The sequence below is a fragment of the Malus sylvestris genome, chromosome 15 (assembly GCF_916048215.2).
Source record: "Malus sylvestris chromosome 15, drMalSylv7.2, whole genome shotgun sequence".
Taxonomy (NCBI): domain Eukaryota; kingdom Viridiplantae; phylum Streptophyta; class Magnoliopsida; order Rosales; family Rosaceae; genus Malus; species Malus sylvestris.
In genome coordinates, this window is record NC_062274.1 from 8,259,722 (window position 1) to 8,283,272 (window position 23,551).

A 23,551-nucleotide genomic window follows, 5' to 3' on the forward strand; every position below is an offset into this window, starting at 1 on the left:
CCATATTAAAAAAAGTGTCATTATAGAAGATATTGAGGAATCGAGGGTGGCAATTTCGATTACAAAGGGAAGTAGATCAAAACTGAAGAAGGGTAGAGCAAAAGGGGGTGCGGATGACTTAGAAAAACGGCTATGTCTTTTGAATAACATAGCCTTCAATGGTGATGATAAACATGAGGCTGAAGCAACTGAGGGAGGACAAGGAAGTGGAGATGAGGCTGAAGATGGTCCTCTCAATGCTGATGATGAAGGTGATGAAACTGAAGAGGGTCAGGAAGCTGAAGAAGTTAATGAAGGGATCGAAGTAGAAGCTAATGAAGGTAAAATTTTTGAAACATTTATTTTTACAATTTTAATTTCAGTATTCAATTATTTTTGCAAAGTTTAGGTTTTTAACAAATATGCATTGTTTGTGGCAGTAAATGCAGAGGATGACACTACAGATAGTGAGTTTGTGGACAGTGACTACAGTTTGGAAGATGATGATCGTCGTGCAGTAGATGATACGGCTGTAGAAAGTGTCGTTGGAGATGCTGAAAGGGGTGAAGGGGTTGGGAACCAACATCCAGAAGATGTTATTGATGCAAAGGATGTAGAATATGTTCCCCTTAATGATGAGAGACAAGACTCAGATGGCCTGCACAGTGTTGACAATTCAGGTTCAGAATGTGATGAGAATGTCATCTACCCTGAGTTTAATGAAGAAGCCGACAGGGATGATCCAAAGTTTGAAATGGGATTAAAGTTCAGAGATGCTGCACAGTTGAGAGAGGCAGTGTGGTCTCGCTCCATTAAGCACGGTGCACTTTTTATTAACCTAAAAAAAAAAAGAGAAATGGAAGATTAGTGCAAGGTGTGAGAAAAACTATCAATGGAGATTGTATGCTTCCAGAATGTACAATGAAGATTCAATCCAAGTGAAAACCTATGTTGAGAAACATGAATGTCCGAGGATTTGGAAGGAAAATCCTAACTGCAAAGCGGCATGGCTTGTGAAGAGGTATGTGGACAAGTTCAGACTCAACCCAAGCATGCCTATCATTACATTTGTGGAAACAGTGAAAGAGGAAAGAATGGTTGAGATCTACATCAAGACAGTCTATAGAGTAAGAGCACAGTGTTTGAAAATCCTTGAGGGGAGTAACTTGGATCAGTACACAAAGTTGTGGGACTACTGTGATGAGCTTAGAAGGACAAACCTGGGTAGTACAATTCAGATGAAGGTGCTGCCCTATGATGATGCTCATGTGATATTTCAGAGGATTTATATTTGTTTGGGGGCTTGTAAAAATGGATTTAAGAATGGATGTAGGCAGCTTGTAGAGTTGGATGGTTGTCACTTGAAGGGAGTGTTCAAGGGCCAGTTACTGTCTGAGTGGGAATGGATGCAAATAACCAAACTTGGGTTATTGCATATGCTATAGTAGAGCTCGAGAACAAGGACAATTGGGTTTGGTTTCTGGAACTGCTAGCTGCTGACTTGGGAATTGTGAACCAGCATGCTTGGACTTTCATTTCTGACAAATAAAAGGGTTTAATACCAGCTTTTGAGAAGGTGCTGCCTAATTATAATCATCGGTTCTGTGTTAGGCACTTATACACTAACTACAAGGCAGATGGGTTTAAAGGGAAATGATTAAAAGATGCCTTGTGGAATGCTGTCAAGGCAACAACCATCGCTGATTTTAGGGAGAGTATGGCTGAGGTGAATAGGCTGAATGAAAAAGCTTATAAATGGTTGGAGAAGAGACCAGCCTTGCATTGGAGTAGGACACACTTTGAGACACACACTCAGTGTGACATTATGTTAAACAACCTCTGTGAGAGCTTCAATTTTTTTATCCTAAGGTCTAGAGACAACCCTATTATTACCATGCTGGAAACTATAAGAGTTTTATTGATGAAGAGGATATGGTTAAGAAGAGATGCAATGAGGAAGGATAAAGGAGTTATCTGCCCAAAAATCCAGAAAAAGTTGGAGGAGTACAAACTGAAAAGCTCACACGCTGTAGCTACATGGTCTGGAGGAGAAAAATTTGAAGTGGATGACGGCAAAGGCAATGTATTTGTGGTGGATTTGAATGGGTGCACTTGCTCATGCAGAAGATGGGATTTGACAGGCTTTCCTTGCATACATGGTTGATTGGCCATCTATTATGCAAGGAAGCAGCCTGAGGAATTTGTTTCCTCTTGGTACAAGAAGGAGAAGTACTTTGAAGCTTACGAAAACTTGATTCAACTCATCCAAGGCATGAAATTTTGGGAGTCATCTGAAAACAAATGCATTCTTCCTCCAACTTTTAAAAGGCAGCCGAGGAGACCAAAAAAGAGGAGACATAGGGAGGGTGATGAAAATGAGTTCAAGTTAAGCAAGAGATGGCAAAAAAATGTGAAATGTAGTGTTTGCAAGGCCTCGGGACATAACAAGGCCAGATACCCTACCACTCATCCTCCTCCAGCTGCTAGAAAAGGAAGAAAAACCAAGAAACATGAGGTATAATTTTGATATTTTTTGTTGATTTTTCATTTCTTAAGTGAATTTGTTATTTGTGAAGTGTACTATCTGTCAGTGCTAATGTTATATGGGTTCATTACTTAGTCCTCAACATCTAAGGCATCACAACCCTCTCAGTCATCTCAGCCATGCACTCAGGAAGCTCCACAACCTTCATCTCAGCCAACTCAAGCCTCTCAAACCACTTCAAAGTCTACTGCAAGAGGTCAGAATAGGAGGAAGAATGTTCCATGATGCTGCTTTAATGTTTTAGGTTGTTTAAGGGTTCATTTTGTTATAGTTGAATATGCCCTTAGTTTTTTTTGGAAACACTTTTCGATAGATCTTTAGTGTTTTGGACAGAGTTCAATTAGTTGTTAAAGTTGACCCATTAGTGTTTTGGACAATTTTTTGGACAGATCTTTAGTGTTTTTTGAAGAACACCTTGACCCATTAGTGTGAATTGGATGGTGTATATTGAACCTTGTTGTGAATTGAAAGTTGTTGAGAATTCAACTTTGTTGGTAGTTTAAATGATGAATTTGCATATTTAGAATTCAAAGTTTGTTTGGAATTTAATTTGCAGATTTGGAATAGAAAGTTGTGTTATTTTTCCTGGGAAGCTTGATTTCTTTTTTCAAAAATTTTTGGCGGGAAAAAAGTGTCAGGTGCATGGGTTTGGGAAAAAAAATTTTGTCGGGAATTTTTTTTTTTTCACTGAAACCCTCTCTTAAAAAAAAACACGTGGACACACGTGGCGACCCATGTGGTGTCGAGTCATTGGTCACATGGGCGCCACGTCACAGTTAACTGGAGACTTAACAGTTTGACTAACGGATGTATGAGACTGTCCCAAAATTTACACTTTAGGTATGACTCTGAGACAAAAAAAAACTTGATGTACTAAATGTTGAAAACCACTAAACTTGAGGGTAGTAAATAGTCTTTAATAAAAATGGCCAAATTTTCCAAAGTATATTTTTAACAAAGTTGCCTAATAATGTACGTACTTAATGTTCACGCTATACCCTTTCCATATTTTATTAACTATGAATAACACTTACCTTAAATTACATCATAATGAAATTCATTGCTCGTATTGGCATTTTTACTTATTAAGACTAGAAAAAGTCATGAGTTGTGAAAGTCAGAAAAATGGGAAAGAATGTTTGAGAATGAGATCAAGTTGATCAACCATTCTAGTCCCTTAATCAAACTAAAACTTGATTTTTGTGATATTGGTTTACAAATTTTAATGGGAGAGTTTACGTGTTAATTAGTGAATGCAAGACATGTTAGAAATCAAAATAGTTCAAATAGTCATGTGCTATAAAATACAGAGAAAACTATGAATAATTCTACTGTATCGAGATACTCCCCTTCTTTTTTTTTTTGACAAAACAAAAAAAGATACTCCCCCTTTTAGAGAAAAATAAATAAATAAAACAAAACACCTCCTCCATCTTTTTGAAAAAAGGAGAAAAATATAACAGGAAGTCAAAAGAAATCATGAGAAATGAATTAAAATATCTCATTGTCAACCATTTAGATCAAAATTTAGCTGGACGTTGGTAAGGAGTATGCAGATCAAGGGTTCGGATCCTCCCAGCAAGAGAATCTAAATCTTGGAGGATCTTGCCTTTTCATGCAATGCATGTTTTCATGTGGCTTTCGATCTACACAAAATAAATATAATACTTATTTAAAAAAAAATTAAAAAAAAAACAAATATATCATGATTTTGGCGCCAAATAGTATATGATGGTTTCTTTGACTCTTTGGCATACGTTAAAAACTTACTGAACATAAGAAGTTGTGGGTATTTATGCCTACATGTGTAAACGGAGGAGTGAATGATATAGCAGTAGAAAAATGTTAAACTTGTGAATTCCAATGATAGTGGAAGTTGGAGACTCGAACCTAGGATTTCAGGTACGCTTAGGGTAATTCTAATGAGTGATCCAAGATAACTTGCAATTTGTATTTTAAAAATTTTTGTTGTCAGGTAAAAATTTTCATTAAGCGCATCTTCAATGGAAGATAGAAAATGTCTTAAAATTTTGAAATTGACATTTTACATTTTTAGTTGGGTAAAAAATACTTTAATGGCGGAATGTAAAATATTCATCTTCGTCGGAATATATATAATATTTATATCTTTTTTAAATCTTTAAGATTTAAAAACTCCTAAACTCTAAATCCTAAATTCATGCAGGTTGTGACACTCAATTGCAGCAAAGATACTGTTTTGCTTTCTAAGGGATTTCCAACTTTCATCAACACTTTCTTGAACAGTTTCAATTCCTCGACAACTTTATTGTGTGCATTATTTTTTCCGGTATGTTATTGTTTGAATTAAATGGACAGAGAACGGTTGCTTTAATTAAAGCGATTCCTAGAGCAACACTTGACGTTATTGCTTACAACTCATCGTTTTTCCATTGCTTCATAGCCACCAAAAAAAAATGTTTTCCCGTTTCTTAATAAATAAATAAAAGACTAATTAAGCATTTTATAAATTTTCAAACTCATAACAAAAGTCAAGATTCAAGAAGAAACTCCGTAGCCTTATTGGTTATTGATTTTTATCTAAGCATTTTTAAATGTATGAGTTTGGAGCCTACTAACTGAATTTTTTTTGCAAATCCTTCCATCAAATAAACGTTATGGCAATATTGTAGCATAATTGTACTGTGGCCACGAATAGAAAATTGTGATCATGAGATGTTATGGTAATATTTTTAGGTAACCCAACCCTTTGAAAATTTTCTAGTTGCACCTCTACTAAATGGCTTCATTTTCTTCAAAATTATTTATGCATGTGAACCGCATTTTGCAAACACTTAGACTAATTAGCTACGCAGTGTGCCCGCTACGTCACATTCGAATTTGAACTTCCCTTCCTGTAAATCAGAGTCTTAATTAATTTATACTAACATATTGTCAAAAGAAAACAAAATGAACAATCTTTTTATATTACAGCTTTTCTCTAGTCGGCAATTTTAGTTTTTTTTTTTTTTGACAAACGATAGCATTAGTGGGTTAAATTGTTAGTTGTTAGAGGAGAGGGGGATTAGAGGGGATCAAACTGCAGCAGAGTGCATAGGCATGATTGCTTTCTGCCACTTAAGTAAAGCGCCATCTGCACAATGTGAGTTTAAAAAATATTATTTTTGTGTGTAACCCTAAAAAAGCTTCAAATCAAAACCTTGATATGGAAAAAAAAAAAAAAAAAAAAAGATAAAACACTGAAGCTAAACATGAACTTTAAATGCCTTTATATGCAGCTTTTGTAAAGATCCGACCAAACTCAGCGTCAAGATTTTAATTACTTTCTTTACAGTAAGCATCAAGATTAATTGGATCTGTATGATTCATATGTACCATGTGTACAAAATCCCCGCACATCCGGAGAAGATATGTCGGTCCATATAGTCAAGCATTTTTTTTACCTTCTTATTAATATTAATCTATATTGTATGTTATATAGAGTATAATATGAATATTATCTAGCTATTTCTTGGTACGTGCACCTAAGTGGAAGTTGCGTGAGGCACAAATTTTGCTGGTAAACCAACTCCAAAATCTCAGACCACCTTGTCATCATCTACTCTCTCTCTCTCTGTGTTGCCATTGCCAATCGTCTTTGTCTCATAATCTGCAAGATATGATCATATATACGCACTGTTTTTATCGAATCTTTTCTTGACTTTATCATTTTAAACCAGTTTAAAACTCATAAGCTGCATAGGAATTCTCAATTATTTGATCAGTTGTATCTTTTACTTCATATTTGGTGTACGGATATTGAGAATCTAAACTTGATAAAGTTTCCTGTGTTTATGTTATTGAATGGATATATAACAGATACGTTGCAGAGTTTTACAACTTTATTTATTAAAAAATCAATTATTTATGCGCTTAGGCATCTTATTTTCTGATCTTTTTGCCAAGCTTGTTACAGAAAATGGATTGTATTGGGGTGGCAACGATCACATATTTTTCTTTTATAATCGAATCACAAATTTCGTTCCACCGCAAAGGCCTAATAGAAGAATTGTAAAAACAAAAAACAACCCTAGTTATACATGCATATCACAAATGTATCAGCAATGTGGCATCTGTATCAATTATACAATGGTATTTAGAGAGAAACTTACATACGACATTATATATATACCTATGTCATGAAAATCATTCTCCTTCTGCATTGATCCATATGAGTTTGATTACTGCATATAGGAAACAAAAACATTGAGATTTCTATAAACAATATTTGCCATAGTGGTGTGAATCTAAATAAAGTGGTCCATAGTACTACGGCTGCCATAGTGGTGTGAATTAGAGCAGTTTCACCCCACTAAGGTAATAATTACCCCCTTAATTGGATAGAGGCAATTTAGTAATTGTCCGAGTGCATTTTCACTTCGTAAATAAATTGCCCGCACAATTCGATATTAAATTTTTTTTTAAAAACATTTAATAAATAAACAATTAAAAATCTACTATTATTTTATTATTTATATATATATATATATATTTTTTTTTTTTTGTCAAATGATAAATTTTGTTATATTAGATGTTAAATTAGTCATCAACGGGGTTCGCATTCCCGCTGTCATGTAAGAACTCAACACCTTTCCACCATTGTGGTAAAGTGTCAGTACTTGCTATTATTTATATTTTTTACTTTTCAAGAATAATCTCCAAGTTCCTCCGATGCCTTCATCTCTCTCTCCTTCTATCTTCATTACCCTCTCTTCCTCTCCCTTTTTTTCTCCGCTCCTCTCCCACTTCCTCTCTTTTTGCCCCTCTCTCTCTCTCGCGATCCTGCCTCGACCCATCTTCCTCTCTCTCAATCCTGCCTCCACAAATTTGGGTCTCAGGTCTGGATTTAGAGTTGTGGGTCTCGACCCTTCCACAGTTGCTCCATCTGCTCTGTTCATCTTATTTGGGTTTTCTAGAGAAAAATTAGTACCATATGAGTTTCTGGAGAGAAGAGTGGGAGAGAAACATAGACGAAGGGGTTTTGGACATGGCTAACATCAACTTGACATCAGACCACTCGAGTACAAGGTCAAGCGGTTCTTGCTCGGTTGCTAGATCAAGGGGAGTTGGCCCCACCGAATAGCCCCACTGATTTAGGTGGGCTGGAGCTGTTTTTGTTGGGTAGGGGATTGAATCACCTAATTGCCCTTGCAATTGAGAGGGATGGAGTTGCTACCTCTCACTTATCAGTGAAAAGGAATATTACTAAACCATAGTACTAAGTGACTTAAATATGGCATTATAGTAAATAAATAAGAATGATTTGATGTGAGTTCTAACTAGTAGTTGTAAGACTTGTCTATTTTTATTCTTCCCGATTTTATAATTAGTTATTCTCTTTTCGCTCGCTCAAATGGTTGGCCATTTATCATTTAGGAGTCAAATTCATGTATTTAACATAGGGGTGTGATATCCACACACCTCTTTATACTTCCCACACACTCTTTTAATTTCGATCGTCGAATTGGATGAATTGGATAAGATCAAAGAACATAAATTAATAAGAGGTGTGTGAGAATTAAAAAAATGTGTGTGGATAGCACACCTCTTTAACATATTGCACTCAAGTCAACTAACAAATAAAAATAAAAATATATTTAAAAACAGAATTATCTAACCAATTGTGTTTGATAACTCCTATATAAATTGAAAGTAAAGTCAATTCTCCAATCCACTCCTAAGACCATCCACATTGGTTTAGGATAGTTTAACTCATATATATACACGAGTTCGGCACCTTGAATTGATTCTTATGACATTATTGCTACAGTGGTACAATTTTGGTGGATGTGAGTTCTATCTATTAGTTGTGGACCTTATCTACTTTTTTTTGTTCACACTCTACTATTGGTTTATGTTCTCTCTCAAAAAAGTTTGTCCTTTATTGTTTAAGAATTAAACTCATGAGTCAAATATATTAAACTCAAGAATTGATATCACTTTAATTTAACTCAATCTTTTAGCCCATTCCAAAAATTTTGATCCGTATAAAATAATGGAATCAAATTCAAACTTTTTAGCCCACTACAAAAATTTGATTCCTATAAATTACAAAAGCTTAACTCCTATAAAATATTGGATTCAAATTCAAAATTTCAATCTACTATAGGACAACGCAAAATCAAACAAGGTAATGATCAAATTTCAAACACAAAACTCAAGCTTGGTTCACTCGAAAAATGACTACTCCGACAATACTCAATTTATAACACTTGGTGCCTCACAAGACGCAATGCGAACATGATCTCATAAGGGGGTAGAAGAGCCAAGAGGAAGGCATTTTATGCTCAAAGTACGATTCTCGCGTTTAACTATACCATTTTGTTAAGGTGAATAAGGAATGATAGTTAAGTGATTAATATAATGTTATAAAAGAATCACCAATTGGTGATTCTTGCGTTCAACTATACCATTATTTTTAAATTTTACTACGTTAATTGCTTAACCACAGATTTTAGCCCACGAATTTTGGGCTCTACTTAAAACTCAAGACCTAAACCCTAATCCTAAGATACTCCAAGGACATTCTGAAACCTTAAATTTCAAAATAAACCACAGAGCACAATCATAAAAAGAATAAGTTTGAGAACAAGATGGGGTTAATTTCCACACCTCCCCGTTTAGTTAGGCACAACGTACAATAAAATTTGTAGCTTATCCAAAAGGATAGTGCTTGTTGAACTAGGATTCTCTCTCTCTCATCCTTTCACATTTTCTATTTTGTTTTTCTATTTCTATAAAAAATTAATATAAGATGTTGACGTGACTTAACCGTGACCGTTCAAATAGGAGGGGAGGGAATGAGAGAGAAAAAAGAGGGGAGTGAATCCTACTTCATGCTTGTTTCCCTCACATGGGGGACTTACCTCCCTCAACTTATGATGATGAACATTCCAAACATCATAACTGGAACAATTCATTTTCTTATCATCATCTAAAAATCATATATGCAAATAGGAAAAATTAGTATCCGATCCTTAGTTCTTATTGTTCATTGACTAAGACCTTATTAGTTCTTAAATTTTGATTCAAGTCCCTAGCAATAATGTGATAATGAATTTACATGTTTATTATATAATTTTTTTAATATAAAAATTAGTAATTAATTTAGGGTTTAATACTCACACCTCTATTAAACTTCTAATTAAATTTCAATTCAAACATTTTCAAAATAATAAAAAATTAAATTAAATTAAGTTTGTACCTATTAGTTTTTTTTTATACATAAAAAGATTCTCAATTTTTTAATCTTAAATGTACCCATTCATATAATTTTTCAATTTTTTTAATCTTAAATGTACCCATTCTCAAATATATCAATTTGTTATATGTAAAATGTACCCTTTTTTTTTAATATAAAATCCATTCAAAATTTTTAATCCATGTTTAAACTTATATGGATACATTCTTTTTCGTTGATTTGAGAATGTATCCATGTTTTGGTACAATAACTTTTTTTGTTAATTTTGGTTAATGTACCCATACATATTTGTATATATATATAACACACACACACAATATAATAGAGAGTATAATTTATATTTTATTATTTTAATCCCATAAATTAGGGGTTTTATTTACAATCTCATTAATATAAACAATTACAAATTTCAATTTTTAATTTTTAATTTAAAAAATATAGTAACTTACATTATTACATTAATGTCAGGGACCTCAATAAAAAACTAAAAACTAACAAGGTTTCAATCAAAGAATATTGATAGCTAGAGACCGCATTCAAAGTAGCTAGGGGTGGAAAAACTTTAACCGCAGACTTGAAGAGCAATATCATGAGTACTAGCTAGGTTTGAGTTTTTATTGACAAACTGATATTTTAAACTACTTTAATCTATAAAGAGAGTAAGGGGTGGTTTGGGAGTGAGGTGCTTAAAAAAAAAGCACCCATGAAAAAAAGCTGTGAGGGTTTTAGGTGTTTGGTAAACTGAAAAAAATGGCTTATTTTGGAAGCTGCTGTGAGAATAAGCTGAAATCAAAAGAAAAAGCTGAAGCTGCTATTTGCAGCTTTGGAAAACTGGTTTTTTTTAAAAGCACACGGAGCTACAGTGCTCCTTTAATGAAAAGACTCACTATCAGACTGTTTTTTTTCTTTCCAAAAGCACTTTTACAAAAAAGTTTACCAAACACTCTGCTGATTTATTTCACAGCCGCTTATTCTCACAGCACAACCGCTTATTCTCACAACAACTTTTTTTTCAAAGCACAGCAATACCAAACCAGCCCTAATTATCATATTTATGTGGAGAGAGAAGCGGACAATCTCATTTGACCTAGCTATAACACACATTTGCAGACATTATTCTTTTTATTTATCTTACATCTTACATAATCTCTTGTTTTGTCAAAACATCTTGCTAAATCTAATACAAAAACTTTAACTATATATATGAACCAGAAAGGTATAGTCATTAGTCAGCAGCTCAATAAGATTGTTTATTTGCTATTTTGTTATATTTTCTGTGTTCCAGCTCTATATATATAAATGACCTGCCAAAGAGTAAGCAATTCAAAAGTAAATGCCCAAAAAAAATAAAAGGTCATAGTAGGACTATCAAAGAGCATTTCCAAAGGAGTTTACTTATCAAATTTTTTCTTCAAAAAGTGTTTTTTAAAACTCTTTATTAAACAATATTTGAATAATTATATGGCGGACCCAATTTTCAACCATCAATTGATAACTCTTTCGTTTCTAATTGGCTACTACCTCTATTGTACATTACATAGCAAATTTAACTTTGCAATTATCTCTTTTGAAGATGCTATGTACTCATCATTGTCATTGTTATGGTGGCCAATTTTGTTTAGAAGCGACGTCATGTTGATGTTGAGTAGTCTATTTCTAGGGCTGAGAGCCTTAATAAAACTTAATTAAACACTTAAACGTACCGACTCATATTAGATGGCAGTTAGCACTTAGCATGGAATATACTGATTCATTGAATCAATCAAATTCTGTTTATAAAACAAACACCCAACTGGCTAAGTATTCCAGTTAGTCAGGCCTGTAGCAAGAATAAATGAACTCTAAATTAGTCGAAAACTTACTTAATGAGGCTAATTGAACCTTAAACAATGTCTCTAATCACGAACAAAACCATCACGTCAACGACAACAATGATAAATTATCGTCCGGCTAATGACCAACGAATTCAATATCTATATTAAAGTCTTGATTTCGGTACTGTTGTGCCATGCATGATAACTCATGAGCATAATGCAGGTTTTGTAAAACAACTAACATTTTCAAGAGAGGAAGATTCCATGGTTTGTCGTGTATATTAATTTTCAGAAGTATATAGTATTAATCACATAAGTTGTAGTTAATGATCATTTTGCTAGCACTAGAAGGCCTTTGTATCAAACACGACCCTTGAGCACTTTATCTTCATCAGTCAGTCACTCCCGAAGGAAATCTCAACTTATAAAGAATTAAGATTAAACAACAGTTAGCAAATTGTTTTTAAAGAAAAGTACTTAGTTTAAAGAAGGGGAGACTTTTGATGTGGTTCCTAACCATTAATACTTTTTAACCGAAACCTTATTGATTTTTAATTTTTTATCAAAATCTTTTGTCTTTGTACACGTTACTATATAAATATTATTGTATTTCCATGTCAGCAATTAGGACAATGATTATCTGCCCTCCTTGTTTCCATGCCCTCCCGTGCCCTTCTGTTTGTGTGGTCACGGTTAAGTTACGTTAACATTTTATATTACTATTCATTTTTGTCTTATCATCTCTATAAAAAAAATAGGGACACTTTGGATGCGGTCCCTAGCTATCAATATTCTTTGATTGAAACCTTGTTAGTTTTTAGTTTTTTATTGAGGTCCCTGACATTAATGTAATAATGTAAGTTACTATATTTTTTAAATTAAAAATTAAAAATTGAAATTTGTAATTGTTTATATTAATGAGATTGTAAATAAAACCCCTAATTTATGGGATTAAAATAATAAAATATAAATTATACTCTCTATTATATTGTGTGTGTGTGTTATATATATATACATATATGTATGGGTACATTAACCAAAATTAACAAAAAAAGTTATTGTACCAAAACATGGATACATTCTCAAATCAACAAAAAAGAATGTATCCATATAAGTTTAAACATGGATTAAAAATTTTGAATGGATTTTATATTAAAAAAAAAAGGTACATTTTACATATAACAAATTGATATATTTGAGAATGGGTACATTTAAGATTTAAAAAATTGAAAAATTATATGAATGGGTACATTTAAGATTAAAAAAATTGAGAATCTTTTTATGTATAAAAAAAAAACTAATAGGTACAAACTTAATTTAATTTAATTTTTTATTATTTTGAAAATGTTGGAATTGAAATTTAATTAGAAGTTTAATAGAGGTGTGAGTATTAAACCCTAAATTAATTACTAATTTTTATATTAAAAAAATTATATAATAAACATGTAAATTCATTATCACATTATTGCTAGGGACTTGAATCAAAATTTAAGAACTAATAAGGTCTTATTCAATGAACAATAAGAACTAAGGACCGGATACTAATTTTTCCTTTATATTTTTTTGTCTTAACACCTTAAGCCATATTATAAGATCAGCCTTTAAAAAAAAATTTAGGTCAATTAATCTATATAGGTCAGTCTATTTAACACTTTGGCTCATGTCTTATTCCTTTGTCTTTGAATCTAGAAGGTGTAAATTAAGTTCAGAAATATGGAGAGAAGAGGGCATATTCAAAAATTCCAAATTTCGAAACAAGTAGATGCTCCATCAACTGCAACACCAACAAGATTAATTATGCTGTGTTTGGAGCAAGGATTTAAATATCGGTAATATTGGAAATATCGGTAGTCCGAAAACACGGAAATATCGATGGAAATATCGGTATAATATCGATATCGATAAAAATTACATGGAAACCACGGAAATTGTAAGAAAAACTTGGAAATTTTTATTGAAACTTTGCAGGATGTTTATTTAGTCAATTATCTATTAATTTATCACAAAAAATTGGAAGGAAATGCATTGCATGATGGATTTAACATTATCAAGTTGATTATATAGCGAGCTGGCAAACATTGTGAGTGTAGAAAATATGTAGTAATTAATTAAAGAAGTTTAAACACACCATAATCATTTATATATAATGAATTAGTACAATATTTTACACTTTATACATTGCATGGAAAGATACATGAGTGACTTAGTACCACATAGAGTTCCTATGAGGTTCAAAATTTTCACCTTGGTGTTTTTTAAAATATAGAAATTTATCTTAGATAATAAATATTAGCTTGCAAACCTTGCAGACATCTTAATGACCATATAAGGCTGAATATGTAATCACAAACACATCTGTAACGAGTTGGATAAGGCCCAGGTACGTGGTTGACAAAGGAAGGGTTCAAATATAATCTGCTTGCTTAGTTAAAAAAAACAAAATATTATCTAAATAATTTATAATTTATATAACATATATATATATATATAAAAAATATATCCTAAACTTTTAAAAATATAAATGGATGGCCTTCATTATTAAAGTTAAAACCATGCACCTCTTTCACGTCACTTGTCTAAAAGTTTTAGACTAAAACCATCAAAGCCAATGGTTTTGTTTTTTTTAAGTCTCCCGTCCCACCACCAAGGTTTTTTCTCTCTTTCTCTCTCTCTCTCTCCCCGCACCGTCCCCTCCTCCTCCCTCATCTTCACAGATCTCTGTTCCTCTCTCTCTCCCCGCATCACAGATCTATGTTCCTCTCTCTCTCCCCGCATCATCTCCTCCTCCTCCCTCATCTTCACAGATCTCTGTTCCTCTCTCTCTCCCCGCACCGTCTCCTCCTCATCCCTCATCTTCACAAATCTCCCCCTTCTCGATCCTTCTCTCTTCTTCTCTGAGGCCTGACCTCTCTTCTCCCCCTTCTCCATTCGACCCACACACACACAGATCTCCCCCTTCTCCCACTCTCTCGATCCTTTGCCCACTCTCTCGATCCTTCGCTGCCGTTGATCGTGGCTCTGGCGAAGTCGGACTTGGCTCAGTCGTCTCTGGTGGTGCGCCGCTGAGCAAGGAGTTGGCCCAGTCATCGATTTTTCAGGTGAGATTCCATTGAAACCCTAAGTCCTAAACCGACATCACATATGTTGAATCGTTGATGCATGCGTGAAATTTGAAGCTTATATGTGAAATTGAAGTTAAAAATCGTGTTTTTGCAAGGTTTTTGGGACGAAATGGGCTCGGGAATAGGCACACCATCTCCGGCGTTCTTCTCCGGCGTTCGATATCAGAGGCCGATTGCACCGTTCAACAAAATGTCTCGATATTTCCAAAATATCGCGATATTATCGATATTATCTATAATATCGCGATATTTGGACGAAAACCACACGGATACCTATTTAAATATCCATTCCCCGAAAAATCGATATTATCGGCGATATTTCGCCGATAATATCGATATTTAAATCCATGGTTTGGAGCATAGTCTGAAATATCGATAATATCGACGAAATATCGAGGATATTTCAGTTTTTTCTAATCACGGATATTTCGGAACATATCCATGTACATATCGTACAAAATATCGACAATATCGACGATAATATCAGAAAATATCGATGTCGATAATTTCGCTCACACTTCAGCAATATTTTGTCAAAATATCGGTATAATATCACTAAAATATCAAAAATATCGATGTAAAGGAAGGAAAAAAAAAAGAAAAAAAAAAGAAAAAAAAAAGGAAAAAGAGAGGAATAGTCTGAAATATCGATAATATCGATGAAATATCGAGGATATTTCGGTTTTTTCGAATCACGGATATTTCAGAACATATCGTACAAATATCGACAATATCGACGATAATATAGGAAAATATCGATGTCAATAATTTCGCTCACACTTCAGCAATATTTTGTCAAAATATCGATATAATATCTCTAAAATATCGAAAATATCGATGTAAAGGAAGGGGAAAAAAAAAGAAAAAGAAGAAAAAAAAAAGGGGAAAAGGGAGGAAAAAAAACACAAAGGGGATTTGAGCCCCTCCTATTTTACTTCTCTAACACCGTAATCACCATATATCACTTATGTTTTAGTGATGATATGCTAAAATATTTATATTTATATGAGTGGCATGTTAACAATTACATGCAAAACTATTTTGGGAATTTATCATTTGATGAATACTCTACACAATAAACTTACTCTACACATAGAGATGATGAAGATGGTGAAAGTTTTGAACCTCATAGGAACTTTATGTGGTACTAAATCACTTATGTATCTTACCATGCAATGTATAAAGTGTAAAATATTGTAGTAAATCATTATATATAAATGATTATGGTGTGTTTAATCTTTTTTTCATTAATTACTACATATTTTCTACACTCACAGTGTTTGCCAGCTTGCTATATAATCAACTTAAATCAATTAAATTCATCATGTAATGCATTTCCTTCTAATATTTTTTGATAAACTAATAGATAATTGACTAAATAAACATTCTCCAAAGTTTCAACAAAAATTTCTAAGTTTTTCTTACAATTTCCGTGGTTTTTATTTAATTTTTATCGATATTAATAATATCTCGATATTTCCATCGAAATTTTCATGTTTTTGGACTACCGGTATTTCCGATATCATCGATATTTTATATCATGGTTTGGAGAAGTGGCACATCATGGTTGCAGTTGTGCAGGTGCTATCTACATCTCTCATTCGAAATATTAGTAATTTCTTTTTTGGTCAAAAAAATATTAGTAATTTGACAACACTCTTTGTCATAATGTGTCATATATAATGGAAAGAGATCATCTCTGGATCTCTTCCACCTAATTCTTCTAATTATTTAATCTGAGCCCTTGAAATTTGATCAAATGACTATAAATAGGAAGTTCATTTAACAGTTATATTAATTTTAGCTGTTTGATCAAATTTTAAGAGTTCGAATTAAATGATTGAAAGAATTTGATGAAGGAGATCCAAAGAGAATCTCTTTCCATATATAATCTAGTTCCCTTTTGGACTAGGGGCATTAACTCATTAATTAAGTTAATTTTTTGTATGGACTTTTGCTTTCTATATACTATTCTTTTCTAGCCCTAAAAGTGTATGTATATGGCCGGACGATTGGTAAACCGAATGCCTCAATACTTTTGACCTTTTTTTGTTTAACAACATTAGTTCAGGAAATTTGAACTTTAAACATTATCTAATATAACGGAAACTAAATGTTATTAGATTGTTTAGATCAACCGAATAATTGCGGTCACAGTTTGACCCCCATTTTTAAGGTATATAGTTAAGTCATACAAAAATTAAGCAAGAGAGAAATCAAAGCAACCAAAAAAATTATATACTAGAAATCCAACATTCGCAACCTTATTTTTGTAACAAAAAATATAAATAAATCCTAGTTTAATATACAAATACACTGAATGTAGGCTGCTGTGGTTTAGATATATAATATAACACGTCATGGTCTGGGAGCTTCTGCTAAAGATTGGATGAAGGAAAACACAATCTTTGGAAATATGGAAGACAAACAATGAATTGTGCGGTGGTGTATTATATTTCTCTGGCGACTTTTAAAAAATAGTGTATGCTTTCCATTCTACGAGGAGCAGTTAAAATAATATATGTCCTAATTACAGTTCCTAATTTAGTAGCGAAATCAAAATGTGTCCATTTTTCATGGGTTAACTTATACGGCTCTAGTTCTTCAAAAAAAAAAAAAAAAAAAAAAAAAAAATTATACGGCTTGTCCCAATCTTTATGATCATAAGCACCTTATATGTAGAGGAGTATTTGGATGTACTCAGAAACCCAGTCTCGTAGTATTACTATTAAGACTAAATTTTTTGCTATAATATGTTTTGGGATTGTACTTAAAGACTAGCAGTTGTCAATGTTTATTGGGGAATAGTTGGACCCTTGTATTAAGCCTAGCTAGGGTTATTTCACATTCATCAAGATGGTCGGAGAGAGGCGTAAAATAAGATCATCTTCATACATTTTAACGGCCTCATCACGTGGAAGCGTAACCATCACCACCCTACACCATCTCCTGGTTTTTCCAGAAGGATAAAAACTTGCCCTAATCCAAACACCGGCTCAATATAACACGACAAATGAATAAGTACGATCGCATCTTTTAAAATGGCTGAAAATAGGTCCACGGTCTCTAAGCTCGAACAAATGAGATCGCAACTGTTCATTAAGGACGGAGATTGATCACCGTTACATTCAAGCTACTCGATCAAATCCATGATTCCCTCAGTGTCCATTTTTGCCACCACTTCACCTATAGAACTTGCAGCTTGTGAAAAATTCTCTTTTTGGAAACTGCCTAGATGAACCTTGTTATAAACCATGCAATTTCCAAATGAGCCTTTTATCTGACCCCAAAACCTTTCTCATATCCATGCATATGGACATGTTAACAAGCCCATCTCTCATTCCTTTCACGTTGCTAATACGAATCTAAAAGACCCCAGCAAGGACCTCAAACAGTGTTGGGCTTGATTTGCCAGTTGCACCAATGGGCTGGCTGGGCCATGGCCATACAAGCCGGAACCATATCGTCCGATAAAACAAGAGCAATAGTTCTGTGTTTTGTGCCTACAAGGTGAAATGACTTGTTGATGGAGGTTTTGTAGTGGTTGATCAAGGCAGCTTAGGGCTTTTGGTTCGGCCTTCTGTTTCCCGGCCCCCGCGGAGGCAATGGGTGGAAAAATGTAGGATGCATCGTCTTGCCCAAGAACGTCCTGCCAGCCCAAGCTTTGAAGAACATGGTTGCACAAGTTTGATCTGCAACTCAGCCCAATTGCTAATCCACCATCCTCAAACTCCGTAAGCTATACAAAAGAAAAAGGGACAATGTTACAAAATGTTAATATGAGAAAATGATATGTTGCTCAACTATCAATCTGAACAACGATGTACCTAGCAAGAAACCGGTCGTACTAATATTCAATTAGAGTACTACATAGTATGTCAAATTGTTTACTAAGAGAATATTTCTATGTTACGAGGAGAAAATCTTAAACGTAACCAGTTGTACACAACTATGTATCTATATCTCATCACGTGATTAATCTATATTTTGCAAAAGATATATATGTAATTATGTACAAACGAAGATAGTGATGCAGCGGAGTACTAACATGATTACCTGAACATAAAATGTGGACCAAAAATAAGGCTTATGGTACATTTCCTCCCAGTAAACAAGCATAAGCTCCTTTTCCCTACCCACATTTGTTAACCACTCCTCCAAACTCCCTCTTGCCTTAGCTTCGATCATTCTCACGCCCACATCACTGCACTTTATCATCCACTGCTCTTTGTCATTCTTCTGCAACCGGCTCGTCATTATTTGATAATTTGTGAGCGCTACCGCCAGGGACTTTCTAAGCTTCGTTGTGATTTCACCAAGCACTCCGGTTGAAGGATAGTACAACCAATAGAGGGTAGGTTTTTCCGACTTGGATGGGCTTCGTGCTCACCACGGTTTGCTTGCAAATGAGTTCTATTTCTCTATACAAGACAGAGGAAGGGATATAACTTAGCAATGGATTGACGACTTGACGTGGTGAAAGTCATTAGTTCAAGCTTGATTATTCCTAAACTTAATGTGAGTTTTTCTTTCGAATACTACTATTAAAACACACAAAGTCCACACATTCTCTAATACAAGAGGGTTGTTCATGCAATGATAAGTTCATCTTATTTAGAGTGTCTCAACAAGTGTACAAATTTTGTTTGTTTGTTTGAACAACATTATTGTTTTTTATTTCTCTTCACTTGCTTCCCACTTAGTAGCCTTCAATTCGTCCTTGAACATCAAATGAAATATGAATAACTCAGTCCTATCAAATATGTAGTGTTCACCAAGATTTTCAGGAATTACATCGATCCTGGTAAGTTGATGCATTAAACTTACTAATAATATCTTAGTTGTTTAGAAGCCCAATTGTAAGTCCATTGGGCCTGCAGACCCAAACCCAAAACACAGCCCAACGGAAGGCCTCAAATGTCGACAACACAAGTAATCAGAAGAAAAAACACGCGCGCATCCTGCGCGTGTTAAACAACAATCTCCATCCTCCACATCTCACGAAATTTCTCGCATCAATCACGAATCAGATCAGAAACCCTCCCTCTCTTTACTCCCTTCCCCAAATCCTCATCCCCGATTTCACACATCAAGGATTAGGGTTTCTGAAAATGTCAGGTGCAGCAATAGCGGTGGGTTACTCGAGCTCCTGGGCACGCGCCCTCGTCCAGATCTCTCCCTACACATTCTCCGCTATCGGTATCGCCGTCGCCATCGGCGTCTCCGTCCTCGGCGCCGCCTGGTTCTCCGCCTTTCCTTATTCCCCCTTCATTTGTTGATTAAAGTTTTAATCTTTGGGTTACTTAATTACTAAATTGTGTAAGTTGTTGTGGCAATTAGGGGGATTTATATTACTGGGAGCAGTTTGATCGGTGCAGCAATCAAGGCCCCTCGTATCACTTCTAAGAATCTCATTAGGTGATGAAATTTCTGAAATTTACTCCCTTTTTTTTTATTACATTTTCATTTAATTTTAACATCTGCTTTTGGTTTTGGATTCATAACGCAAACATATGGTGAATGTAAATACTAGAAATTGGGATTATGTTCATGATTTGGAGTAGCGTCCCAGTAATTGAATTCAATAGCGGATTAAATTTCTTAATTGAAAAATACGAATCACACTTATAACTAGCTCGGTTAATTGATTGATTGATATATGGAGAATTGTGTTATCTATTTAAACACTTCCGAAAACCTTTTCTTCACACCAATGTGGGAGATTTTCTTATCTTTGACGATGCACCTTGAATTTTCAACTTTAACGTAACTCTGCTGATTATGGATTCTTAAGTGTGTGATTAAGATGATGATGTTTTGGGACTGACTTGGACTGGATTGGTTGTCTCAGTGTTATATTTTGTGAACGAAAGTTCTTAATCGATAAATGGATCATATTGCTATTGGCAATCACACTTAAAACTAACTTGTGTTATATTTTGTGAACGAAAGTTCTTAATCGATAAATGGATCATATTGCTATTGGCAATCACACTTAAAACTAACTTGGTTAATTGATTGATGGATGGAGAATTGTGCTATCTATTCAAGCACTCCCGAAAACTGTTTCTTAACACCATTGTAGGAAATTTGCTTATCGATAACGATGCACCTTGAATTTTCCAACTTTAACATAGCACTGCTGGTTGTAAATGCTCGAGTGTGACATTACAATGATGTGTTGTGGGACTGACTTGGATTGGATGCATTTTCTGTTGCAGTGTTATTTTTTGTGAAGCTGTTGCTATATATGGTGTTATTGTTGCAATTATTCTACAAACAAAGTTGGAGAGTGTTCCAACATCGAAGATGCATGCACCCGAGTCTCTTAGAGCTGGATATGCAATCTTTGCCTCGGGGATAATCGTGGGCTTTGCAAACCTTGTCTGCGGGTTGATATCTTTAGCCTTCTTTCTCACATTTCTTTTAGAATTTCAAAAAAGTCCTATGGCTCTTACCATACAATGATTTTGTTTCTGCGGCAGGTTATGCGTGGGAATTATTGGAAGCAGCTGCGCATTGTCTGATGCCCAAAACTCCTCGCTTTTCGTGAAGATCCTTGTGATCGAAATCTTTGGCAGTGCACTTGGATTGTTTGGAGTGATTGTGGGAATCATAATGTCAGCTCAAGCTACATGGCCTTCGAAATGATGATGCGTTGCTCGGTAAAACTTGGCATCACATAACGACAGTGTTACGTGTAATTTCTTCTTTTCACCATTAGGAATGTTCTAGCTGCCGTGGAAATATTATTTTTCCGTATTGTATCAATCTTAGGTTGTATTTAATCCGATGGGAATGAGTTATGCGAGAGATGTATAAGGATGAGTTAAGCATTTCCTCAATCATGGTGGTAGACAATATTATCTTAGTTTTGAATGAATAACAGAATCATTTTTTCATATGCATCGTCGACGTCGGTTTATAAACAGCTTGGATTTGAATGCTCATTATTGTGTACAAATAGTCGGAGTTCAAACTTTTAATCTTGCTTATACAAAGATCGAACAACAATACTCAAACAGAGATCATGCTTTATTGGCCACAGAACCGGAAAGACGATGCGTCTGGACGATTATCTGGTTGAATTAAAGTAGTATGGAAGGAACATCCCAGAAAAAGGGCATGAATTTCTGCTGCAGCTCTTGGCACTCCTCTGGATTAGCAGTCTCGGGGTTGAAAAGCTGTCTATCAGGAAGAACAAGGCCCTGTTTAATCCGACCCATTCGCCTTGCGTGCAGGACTTGTTTGGACACGACTGGTAACCGAATCGACTGATATTCTTCAAGAGCTGATTGCAAATCTTCTGCTCCCCACTTCTTCAAGCATTGCCCTAGCACTGCAGCATCTAGGACCGACATGTTTGTGCTTCTTAGGGCATGAGGAGTTGTGGGGTGAGCTGCATCCCCAACTAGTACAACTTTGTCCCAGTAGATTTGTTCTAAAGGATCACTGTCGTATATGGCATTGATGAAAGGCTCTTTTGTTTCTTTGATCACTCTCACAAACTGTGGAAGCCACATTTTCTCTGCTTCTTTGTGCATACTCTGGATCATGTCGCTGCTCGCTTTCATGGTCATCGAGTTATGCTTCAGATCAGGCTCCGGTTGGTGGACATACCAAATCCAATTCAGCCTTCGGTTCAGAAGCTCGTATAGCACGGTGTGCGTCCCAGAACCTAAGCCAAAGTACAAGCATTTCCCAAGCTCAGGGTATTCCTTTCGGATGCCGGTTAAGGTTTCTGAACTCTCATTTCCAGTAAAATCAAGCACCCCTCTCCATGCGCAGTAACCCGAATACCTAACAAAACACACACAATATCATGATATCACAACACACTACAAGCTCCAAACATGAAAATTTTCATGAAAAAGTTGACACTTGACATAACAAACCTCAGTTTATGGTCAGGGACAAAACTTTGGCAGATCGAAGAGAGACATCCATCCGCTGCAACGAGCAAATCACCGACAATTTCGATGATTTCATTAGTCTGATGGGATGAAGCCTTCACTATAACTGAAGACTTGTCACTGGAAATGGAGAAAGATAGGAAATGGTGACCCCAAAGAAACAGGTTTGGTGGTAGTGCATTGTACAGAAGGGCATGCAGGTCAGCCCAATGTGCTGCTCTGCAGTTGAAATCCTCATCTCTAGTTAGCGTCCATTTCACCTTATTCTCACCATCAATTGCATCATTCTACACACCAACAAAAATATCCACGCTCGTAAAAAAAGCGAAGAAATCACAGTTTGATACGTATGTATAAACGTTTTGCATATGCTTCACTAGCATTCGATTTACAATCCAACGAGATAGAATAGAGAACTGTTATTTGTACCTGATCAATTGTAAGCGGCAGAGTGGCCTTGTGGAGAAGGTCAGGGTCTTGAATCCATGACTGGATGAGTCTGAGAGAGAGAGGGTCAAGGCCAAGTCCAGCCCCAGTTGGGCTTCCAGTTGGGGGAGCATATGATTTCTCCACCAACAAAACATCCCACCCTGCTGATATGAGCGTGTGGGCGCATGATACCCCTGCTATGCTCCCTCCCACAATTACTGCCTTGGGTTTTTTCTTCAGACTCATCTCTCTCTCTCCTCCTCTCCTCACTCTATCTCTCTCCAGAGGTCGGGAGAGTTCTCCTTTTTCTTCTTTTTTGGTGAATTGAAGAAAGTTGGGCGGTGACTAAAAGACAATAGGATCACTACAAGATAATCATATGGTTTCTCTAAAATACTAACAATGTTTTCCGACCCAATATAATAGATTTTTTTTTGGCAGACGTTAAACTGTAAAAAAATTGTCAGAATTGATAAAAACTATCTATCTATTTGTTACAGTTGATTGACTAAACAATTTTATTTTTAGTT

At 34.9% G+C, this 23,551-nt stretch overlaps 2 protein-coding genes and 1 pseudogene across 2 annotated transcripts; 1 reads left to right on the top strand and 2 right to left on the bottom strand.

Annotated features, from left to right (window-relative positions):
- Positions 1–17,516: 17,516 nt before the first annotated feature.
- Positions 17,517–19,497, bottom strand: LOC126601663 (protein ECERIFERUM 26-like; annotated as a pseudogene).
- Positions 19,498–19,660: 163 nt separating this feature from the next.
- LOC126605769 (V-type proton ATPase subunit c''2-like) lies at positions 19,661–21,581 on the top strand. Its single transcript, XM_050273204.1, has 4 exons — positions 19,661–19,921; positions 20,020–20,097; positions 20,901–21,071; positions 21,165–21,581. Exons 1-4 carry the CDS (start codon positions 19,791–19,793, stop codon positions 21,328–21,330), a joined length of 546 nt encoding a protein of 181 aa, XP_050129161.1. The 5' UTR covers positions 19,661–19,790; the 3' UTR covers positions 21,331–21,581.
- A 15-nt stretch (positions 21,582–21,596) lies between these two features.
- Positions 21,597–23,385, bottom strand: LOC126605768 (uncharacterized). The gene is made up of 3 exons (XM_050273203.1): positions 23,022–23,385; positions 22,575–22,879; positions 21,597–22,479 (listed from the first exon to the last, which is right to left on the bottom strand). The coding sequence occupies exons 1-3, from the start codon at positions 23,265–23,267 to the stop codon at positions 21,768–21,770; spliced, it is 1,263 nt and encodes a 420-aa protein (XP_050129160.1). The 5' UTR covers positions 23,268–23,385; the 3' UTR covers positions 21,597–21,767.
- Positions 23,386–23,551: the final 166 nt, after the last annotated feature.

Bases quoted from the DNA above. Each gene is read 5' to 3' on its own strand.
- LOC126605769 (XM_050273204.1), top strand. From the start codon at position 19,791: ATGTCAGGTGCAGCAATAGCGGTGGGTTACTCGAGCTCCTGGGCACGC. The intron at 19,922-20,019 runs GTTCTCCGCCTT...TGTGGCAATTAG, and splicing joins TCCGTCCTCGGCGCCGCCTG to GGGGATTTATATTACTGGGA. The intron at 20,098-20,900 runs GTGATGAAATTT...TTTCTGTTGCAG, and splicing joins ACTTCTAAGAATCTCATTAG to TGTTATTTTTTGTGAAGCTG.
- LOC126605768 (XM_050273203.1), bottom strand. From the start codon at position 23,267: ATGAGTCTGAAGAAAAAACCCAAGGCAGTAATTGTGGGAGGGAGCATA. The intron at 22,880-23,021 runs GTACAAATAACA...GTTGGTGTGTAG, and splicing joins TGCCGCTTACAATTGATCAG to AATGATGCAATTGATGGTGA. The intron at 22,480-22,574 runs GTTTGTTATGTC...GTGTTTTGTTAG, and splicing joins GTCCCTGACCATAAACTGAG to GTATTCGGGTTACTGCGCAT.